Genomic DNA, 10,146 nt, shown 5'->3' on the forward strand with positions numbered 1-10,146 from the left:
TTCTTAAATGGAAAATATGTCTTCAAAGCAAAAACATTACTCGTGGAAATCAAACTAAAATCAAATAGAAAAAAACAGATTAAATAGCAAGTCAAACTACAACTACAAGGAATAAAAGAGAAGAGTGAGTCTTGTTTTGAAGTCCTTGAGATTGAGGAGCAAAAATACCAAGTCAAACTACAACTACAAGGAATAGAAGAAAAGAGTGAATCTTGTTTTGAAGTCCTTGAGATTGAGGATATTTTCTTTTCTCACGCCTTGCTATTATATATTTAAAAAGAAATTTTATATAATTATTTAGAGATAGATTTCTTGTCTAAATGTGTAAGTAAGGCATCAGAAAAATTCGACTCATACACTCCAAGGGCCAAGTCTACTTAATTTTTCCGTTTCTTTACTCCATCAAATGTTTGTGTGTTTTTATATATATTTTTTTTAATTTTTTATCTTCTAACTTTTATGTAGAATTTAAAATTTATAACAAGTTGTGCACAATTTCTATTGTACACAGTCATACTTATATATACCAAATAAGTGGCTGAGAAAGCAAATAAATTAGAAGGCTATTTTGAACTTTTCAAATTTAAAATTAAGCATTTAATCTCAACATATACATTGTTGTGCACAGCAGAGATGTATACAACAATGGATTTTTTTCTATTAAAAAAGAAAAAGGAATGCTTTGTTTGAAGGTAAAAATGACAAAAGTTATTCCCTAGTTATCAAGTTTGAATGACTTTACATATAAAACAACATATTAGTCTTTCATTTGGTATAAAAAGTGCATTGCTATGCAAAACAAAGATGTACACAACAGAGGATTTTTTTTTTTTTTAGTAAAAATAGACAAAAGTAATTTTTGGTTGGAAGGTAAAGTTGACAAAAGGTATTCCCTGATTACCAATTCTTGTATGACTTTACATATAAAACAACATAATCAAACAACAACAACAACAATAAGCCCCCTAGCTTTTCTAGTTCCTTCAGTATGGATTATATCACTTTTCCGTACATGGGCATTTATAGGTCTCCGTTGAATGTGGTCGTGCCACCTCAAACGACTTTCTCGAAGCTTATCACTTATGGGAGCAACTCCCAGACCAACTCTAATATGATCATTTCTTATCTTACCCATCCTAGTTTTGTCACTCATCCATCTTAGCATCCTCATTTCTGCTACACTGAGGATAATGATAATTAAATAGCTTCTGATTAAGTTAAGTTATCTTGTATGATTTTCTACGAGTATTGCTCATGGTTTTAGTGCCCAGCGTTCATCAATAAGGAAACTGACGTGATATAGGATCAGTGCCGACACGATCAACAGACTCACATTTATTTGATCTTGATTTTTATTAAAAGGTTAAATTTTCTTTTACCTTTGACTTGGGTCAATATTTTACCATATTGACCGTCACCACCGCTATGGTTTAAAACTGTCTTATGATACCACACGATATGATACGATACTAGTTGATTTGTATCCATTGGATAAAGTCGATATAAAACATATCTTGATGTAATCCATTGGATTACATCAAATGTATTAGTCAGTACGATATAGTACTCAATATAAGACATATGTCTCTTAAAATCGTTTGACTAATATGGTACTTGATACTAATGCTTTAAATCTTGACCACCACCATTTCAAGAGGTGTTTCTAATTCTTTGAAATATATTTTTTCAGAAAAAAAAAATTTTATTGCTGAGACGAACAAATCCTATCGGTAAAATAAAAAGACAATTATAAGTGGTAAGTCATTCCAATTCAAAATATGATATGAGAAACATCACACTCCATCCACTCTTAAGGCAAATACACCTCCAGTCGTTTTTGTCTTCTAAGAATCAAAAAGAGACTATAGATTAAGAGTGTCAATTCAGTATTAAAATCATTTACATAAAACATATATTATAATATTTCACCGTTTCAAAAACAATATGATACGATACGATAATAGTTTTTAATTCAAACCATTTTTACGGGTGAAATAATTCAAGCCATTAGAGACAGTATGAATTAAAATGCATAACGATATAGAGACAGTTTTACAAAAATAGATCCAATACAGTACAATATGGTTTTGGCTCAAAGTTCATCGACATAAAAAAATTCATGGACAAGTATTGGATGAGTCTGGTCCTTTGTCAAGCTATTCACAAAAAACAAGGTTGGAAAGAATCCACCTTTGACCCTCTCTCACATTTCATTTGTCTATATTCTGGATAAGGAGGTATAGAGTTTGGAACTATTCCATCATCACAAGCCAATGCATATTCACCGGAGACAGACTAACCTGTGAACCTTTTAAGATATAAACCATCTAGGAAGATGACCTCTCCATTGGGTGGCAACTGCGCTGAACTTTGATGATATTGTTTGACTTTTATTTTTTATTATTGAACAAAAAAAATCTGATAAGATATGAAGTAAAAAATATACAAAATATATAGAACACGCCAAACAAAGAAATTAAAACCCCACCTTCTTAACAAGCAAGACATTAAAATAATAATAATAGTAATAGTAAGTAGTTTTTTTTCTTTTTCTAAACTTATATTAGGATTTTGTAATTGTAAATATATTTTTTTTATATTTATAACTCAGGATGTTAGACATAGGGGGACGTTTGTAATAGAATAAATTCCATAGAATGTAAACATAATTATTTGCAACCACAGGGACGATGTACATATAATTTATTAAAAGAAAAATCTAAAAAGAGGAAATTGAGTTATTGAACATGATTGGTTTCTTTATGATATGTTCAAAAACTAAGGTTGTTCCGACTTATCTTCTCCTCCCCCCCCCCCCCCCCCCAAAAAAAAAAAAAAAAGAAAAAGAGAAACCGAATTGCTCAACCTTGACAAATTTAGGCAACTCGGTTTTTTTTTCATCATCAAACTAGTCATAGGGGGGCTCATAGGCCAATGATGGGTGGGGGGGGGGTGAGACGGGGGAGTAGGTCTAGAGAGTTGGAGGTTCAAACTTAATACCTTCTTGGTCTTTATGTCTTTGCATAGGAGGCTACCACCACTAGGCAAGAAACACATCCACCAACTCTGTCAACTCACCTAGATCCACACTGATTTCCCAATAATATTTTTAAAACTAATGAATATTATTCATGATCATCATTTAAAAGATATGCAAGGGGACCCCTACATGCCCAAATTGAACATAGCATGGGAAGGAAGCAATAGTTAGAGGTGGTTATCAATAGTTGCCTCTTCGAGTTATTTGGATTGTCATCCAAAGGAAGTTGTTGGTAGTTGCCTATGAGTAGTTAGTATTTATAATCTATAAATAGTCATCATTTTGTACTCAAAAGATGCACAAATCAATCAAACAATAATGTTCTTTGCTCTATTTAGGTTTGTAGTGTAGTTGAACTCTAGTTTGGAGCTTCTAGTGGAGTCATGCGAGGCCCAACAGAATTTAAATAATTTTGGAGCAGCTTCTTTGGCCGTGGACTCTAGTTTTGAAATTCAAAACTCCTTAGATGCGGCTAAGTGTTTTAATTCAATTGGTAAACTTCCTTTGGGGAGTTCACTAGCGGGACCTACAGATAAGCTCGAAAGTGGTTCGGCCAGTCCATTTGAATTTCAAAAAGTGCTTGTTACAAGTAAGAGTTCTAAGCAAATTGGAAACCCTTCTTTGGGGTGTTCATTGGTGGGACCTGAAGTTGCAAATTTTATTAGAAGTTCGGCCAATGAAGGAACTAGGGAGGATGATTTGGACTGTTGTGGGGCCCATCAGAATTCGACCAAGCTGGAGAGTTCGGCCAATGATGGAAATTTGTAATTGAAAGTAGTTATTCCACTTTCGTCTTTGTCTATATCAGTGCGGGCTGAAGGTTCTCCTCGTCGAAAGCCTAGTCGTCTGAAGAAGGCTCACGCAGTGAAGAAAGTAATTATGGCAGCGGAATTCAAGAAGGTAGATGCAGCTTTAGAGAAAGTATCTACAGTGAATAAGAGCCTCTCATTGGGAGATGATAGTGTTGCTATGTAACTATTGCTATGAAGCTTTTCTTTTGGAATATTTGCGGCATTGGTAATGCGTATGGGAAGAGAGCTTTTAAACCTTTGTTAATGTCTAATCAACCAGACACTTTTTTTTGTCTGCTGAATCAAAAGTGGAAGTCAACTGGAAGATTTCACATTGTTATCATGAAACTAATACAATGACAGATTTTTTGGCAACTTCAGCAACTAGGACGGGAACTTCTGAAATTAACATTCATTGATCAGCTTCTATTCTTAAAGATCTTGATTTGGATGCATCTAAACGTCCATGATATCATTTCTAATGAGTTAGTTGTTGTCAATTATGAGTAGGAACCAATGAGGAAGGGTGTATTGGGGGCAATTGTTGTTGCGGGTGAGCAAGGTAGGTACTAATTGCTGTATTTCTTTTATTTTTCTTCTTTTCGTTATAAAATGACCCTTTTAGCGAAAAAAAGGTTTGTAGCATAGTTTTCAGTGGTGTAATTTGGTTCAAGTCCACCACCAATGGACTCCACGAATTTATGTTGTCTTCTCCTAAAAGGCATCAAAATCCTAGATATGCTAAAGCATAGAAAAACCTATTATTAACTTCATCGGATTCTTTAGGTCATTTTTAGGCCCTGTTAAACTCAATTTCTAAAGAAGCAAATTCAAACAATTTTTTAGAAACCGAAGAAAAATTTTTAAAATGAAATATGTTACTTGTGAAATCAAACTAAAATCAAACAAACTACCTATGCCCAGTCAAACTAGAACTCCTAGAAGCAAAAGACAAGTGAATATTATTTTGAAGTCTTCCATATGGTGGATAATCATCCTTGACACTGCTTTTTTTTTTTTTTTTGGTGAAAACCTTGACAATGCCATTACATATTCAGAAGAGGATTTGACCTTGTAATTATTAGAGACAGACATCCTTCTAGAAATTTGTGGTGGGGGCATTAGGAAAATTTAATGTATTTCATTTGAAAAATCCTATGTGATTTCTTCTTTAATTTCTTCACTTTTGAAGTATTTTTTCTTTATTGTTGCCAGGGGTGGTGGTCTAGAGGTCTCAAGCTCACTCTCATATGTTTGGTTGTTCCTATATTTTAGGTTCAAATCCCCTCTATTTCTCTCATTGGCCAATTATGTGCTCTTTGTCATGGCTTATGCTTGTACTGGTAGCTCACAGGACTGATGTTTGCATAAGTTAAATTCTAAAGTTCAAACATTGCGTAGCAGGAAACACAAGATTACCACTACTACATCCCCTTTTTTTATCCTACCAATAGAAAAATGTGTTTATTTATTTATTTATTTATTTATTTATATTTTCAATAACCAGGGTGTCGCATAAACGTCATTTAACAAACAAACAAACAAACAAACAAGAAAAAGGACAAAATTAATCTTTTTTAGAGAGGAAAAGGACACAAAAGTTATTGTGTGATTATCAAGTCATGTATGACTTTGTATATAAAATAATAGAGTCAAAGATATTAATAAAGGGCACATGGTAGTTATTTTATTATTATTATTATTATTATTATTTCGGATTAAAGGGACATGATAGTTACTTCTTTTTTTTTTTGATACATAAACGGTGTTAAAAAAACCCAAATCATTTTAAAGAGAGCTGGTCAAACGATCCACCTGAAGGAACTCCTCCATACCTTGAGGGGGTTCCTAAAAGAAATGCGTAGGAGACTCCAATGTTGTTGTTCTCTTCGCCATCCAATCGGCAACCATATTTGCTTCTCTATTAGTATGAGTAATGATGATATTTCCATGCAAATCTACCAACTCTCGAATCGCCACAATAATCCTTGTCATCCTTCCTTGATTTTGAGCACTCGGTTTCAAACAATCGATTGCTTGTGAAGAGTCAGACTCCACGTAAACAGGTAGCATAGTTCTTTCTACTGCATAGGATATGCCTACACAAATAGCATGGAGCTCAATTTCGAGAACACTTGTCTTGGGGATTCTATGCACAAAACCTCCCAAGTACACCCCTTCTAAGCTGCGAAAAACCCCTCCAATTTGATTGAAATATTCTTTACCAACTGCAGCATCTACATTGCATTTTAGCCACCCTTCCATTGGTCTTTTCCACTTTGCCTTTCTTCTAACACTTTGTGATAATGATTGTGGATTATTTTCCTGGGTCCAAGCTGCCTCCACATGTGAGTAGTATTCTTTTATTATTTCCACCCCTCTCCCTGGTCGAGTGAAGTCTTCTTCATGATTATCACGATTTCTCCAACCCCACAGTAGATATAGTGTGATGGTGAAATCGGCTGACCATCCTTTCTGTTGTTGTGATAGATTTCCACATATGTTTAGGTAAAGCCAATCACGACGATTACAATTGAAGAAATGTCCTTGTTGATTCATTGGGATTAATCATTTCCATACTCCACTCGCATATTGGCAATCTCTAAATACATGTAGACTAGTTTCGGCTTCATGAAGACAGAAGTTACAGAAGAAGTGGTTCATGAGTCCCATTTTCCACTTCCTATCATTAGTTAGCAGCCTGTTCAGACTTAGAACCCACATGAAACAAGAGATTCTTTGCGGCACCTTTAACTTCCAAATGGCCTCCCAATACCTGTTATCAAAAGAAATGTCCACATCAAGACTATTGGAATCTTCTAACACTTCATATGCAGATTTTATTGTAAAACATCCATTCTGTGATGGATTCCATAGCCATACATCCTTTCCTCCACCTGTACTTGGCAGTGGGCATGCTTCAATTTTAATGCAACAATCAGAAGGTAATATATTTTCGAATTTTTCCTTTCTCCAACCTCCATTTCCAGCCACATATGATGATATTTTTTCCTTACTCATTCCACTGGGTATATCATATATAACTTTTGACTTAAGGTTCTGCCCCACCTCCAGCCAATTATCTTCCTAGAAAAAAGATGAAGTTCCATCGCCAACATCAACTTTGTTGTTGCTAAGCACTTTGGGAGCCACAGTACAAATTGCTTTCCAGATGGGAGAGTCACTCGGACTAGCTTTGAATTTCTCTTTTCTCCTACTGCTTCCATATTTTGCCTGCAAAATTGGTTTCCAGATAGTATTATAATTTAAGAACCCCCAAGCAAGCTTCATCTGGAAAGCTTCATTCACCTTAACGAGATTTCTAAAGCCCAATCCACCTATCTCTTTTGGTTTGCAGATAGTGTCCCACCCAATGAGATGAGATCACCTTTTGTTTTGAGTATCATCCCATAAAAAACCTCTAGCTGATTTTTCAACATCTTGAAGTATTCCTTTTGGTAAGGGTCCTAACTGCATAGAGAAACTGGAATAGCCATAATAATTGATTTAGCAAGGGTTATTTTGCAAGCCAAAGAAAGTGAGTTAATTAACCTTCCAATTCGACAATCTACTCTTCACTTTAGCTAAAATATGGTTTTCCTTCTTAACACGTCCATTCCAGATTTGGGTTCTTAGATATTTACCAATTTCTTTTGTTTCAGTGAACTTGCTGACATGGGTGATGTCTCTAGCTTGAATGCAACTGACATTTCTAGAAAAGAAAATTCTGGTTTTTGAAGTACTGACCTTGCTACCAGAAGCCATACAAAAATTGTTGAGACAATCATTGATTGTTGCTATATGTTCAATTGTAGTTTCGGCAAAAAGAAGTACATCATCTGCAAACAATAGATGGGAAATGCATGGCCCGGTCCTCCCAACTTTGATAGGTTTCCATCGCCCCTCACTTACAACATCCTGTATACAATGTGATAACCTTTCTATGCACATCACAAAAATATAGGGTGACAAAGGATCTCCTTGCCGAATGCCCCTAGTGGGTTGGAAAAAATTTGTATCTTCCCCATTCCAAAGAACACCCAGCTGTGCTGTGGTTATACACTTCATAATCACATAATCAAACTACTCGGAAGATTGGCCAGTATGAGGGTTTCTTGTATGAAGCTCCACCTAATCCGATCATAAGCTTTCTCAAGATCAATCTTGATGGCCATAGTGAGTTGTTTGTTGGATTTATTACGCATAGTATGAAATATTTCTTGTGCAGTAATGATATTTTCCTATATATGTCTCCCTGGAACGAAGTTGACCTGATTTGGAGATATGAGGCCTGGCATATACTCTTTTAATCTAGCAGTAATAACCTTAGTAATTATTTTCATGCTCACATTACATAGAGAAATTGGCCTAAATTGAGAAATTAACTCAGGTTTGTCCACTTTAGGGATGAGGGCTAGATATGTTTCATTCAATTTGGCATCTATTTTTCCTTCAAAAGCCTCTTTCACCATCCTAGTGAATGCTTGCCCTACCACTTCCCAAGATTTTTGGTAGAAGGCAACTTGGAATCCATCAGGACCAGTTGCCTTCCATGGACTAATCTGTCTAACCGTCTTGTAGACCTCATCTTCATCAACCATTTTCCCAAGTTACAATAACCAATCATGATTTAATGTAGGAAAGCAATGAAGGGAGTGAATTACCTGGCTATTGGATTGCTCCTCGGAAAATAGATTTTTATAAAATCCAATGACATGTGCCTATAGCTCAGCTGGATCGCGAATCCATTCACCTTCATCAGATTTTAGTTCTTCAATCTTATTCCGCCGTCTTCTGGTGATGGTTGAAGTATGAAAATATTTTGTGTTTCTGTCCCCATATAACATCCACATTTTTCTAGATTTTTGTGCCCACATAATCTCCTCTCTATCAAGAAGTTTTTCCAATTCAGCTCGCAGTTCTTTTTCAAGTTTCTTGAGGAAAGGGTTAAGTAATCTATCTGCTAGCAATTACTTTAGGAAAATCTCTATGAGTCATCCACATAGCTTCAAACCAAAACACTTTCTTTTTCCTTTTTTGAACTATAGGCTGCAAATCAATGACTAGTGGGTGGTGATCAGATTTAATTCTAGGCACAACCCTAACTACAACATCAGGATAAAGTACTCTCCAATCAGCATTGCACATACCTCTATCGAGTCTTCTATATGTTCTCTTGTAACCCTCCCATTTAGGTCCACGCCACGTGAATTTTGGTCCCACTGCTCCCATATCAATAAGATTACACCTGTTAATATATTTGCTGAAGTTCTCACATCTTTTAATCTGAACTGCTGCTCCTCCCTTTACCTCTGATTCATCTAGGACATCATTCAAATCTCCAGCTAAAAGCCATGGTAGTTTAAACTGATCAGCTACAGTTGCCAATTCCTCCCAACAAAATCGTCTACTGCCTTCCTGTGGACTAGCATATATAGCAGCAAAAATCCAAGGAATATTATGTTTATCCATAATTTTGAACAAAAGGAATTGGGGGTGTTCACAAAGTAACTTCACCTTCAATTCACTGTTTAAAAAAATGCACCAAATTCCCCCTGCTAGACCTATTGCATCACTCCGATAACTGGCAACACCTTTCATTTTCTATATAACTTTTGCTACTCTTTCACCACTTATTCGGGGCTCAATAATTACTATGCAATCTGGATTATAAGTACTTCTGTAATGCTTGAGAGTAGAGGTGAAGGCTTTACTCCCTGCTCCTCAGTAGTTCCAGCAGAAAACTATCATTAAAAATCAATTATTTTGGGGGATCTCCCCATCTATCATCATCTCTTCCCTAATAGCGGAATTATCTTCACTGCTCTTTCCACATAAATCATCCATCCTCTGATCCTTCAAGCATGGTTCTTGGCAATGATCCGGTGGCTTGCCATGGTCCCTTAATATATTTGTTTTCCTTCCTTCCTGACTCCACTCTAAGGCAGAATTGGTTAGTGTTGAATTTTGAATATTCGGATTTCGATTTTCCTGATTTGAAGGAGCTGCCACTGGGTTATTGCTTATCACTTTATCACTGCTGTCCTCATTTCCAATCCTGAATTTTGCATTCGCTAATAATTCTGGTATCCTATAGTGGTGCTGTGTTTGAGACTCTGTAATTTCTTTTTCTGGCACATGTCTCTCAAATTGATTACCATCCAATACCACATTATAATCCTTATTGTTTTGGCTTCTATTCTTCACATGTCTGTCATGATTCAAAGAATTTAGTTGCTCAGATGAGGTCACATCAACTTCCCTAACTACATTAGGATTTTCTCCCAATATATCTTGGTTATTCTCCGTACTAAG

General features: G+C 35.6%; 1 protein-coding gene across 1 annotated transcript; it reads right to left on the reverse strand.

The window, feature by feature from the left end:
• Positions 1-8,552: 8,552 nt before the first annotated feature.
• On the reverse strand, positions 8,553-9,303 carry LOC149011345 (uncharacterized). The gene is made up of 2 exons (XM_089162631.1): positions 8,982-9,303; positions 8,553-8,791 (listed from the first exon to the last, which is right to left on the reverse strand). Exons 1-2 carry the CDS (start codon positions 9,301-9,303, stop codon positions 8,553-8,555), a joined length of 561 nt encoding a protein of 186 aa, XP_089018757.1.
• Positions 9,304-10,146: the final 843 nt, after the last annotated feature.

The sequence above is a fragment of the Hakea prostrata genome, chromosome 7, assembly GCF_041222555.1.
Source record: "Hakea prostrata isolate BN-2017 chromosome 7, UWA_Hpros_2, whole genome shotgun sequence".
Lineage (NCBI taxonomy): Eukaryota > Viridiplantae > Streptophyta > Magnoliopsida > Proteales > Proteaceae > Hakea > Hakea prostrata.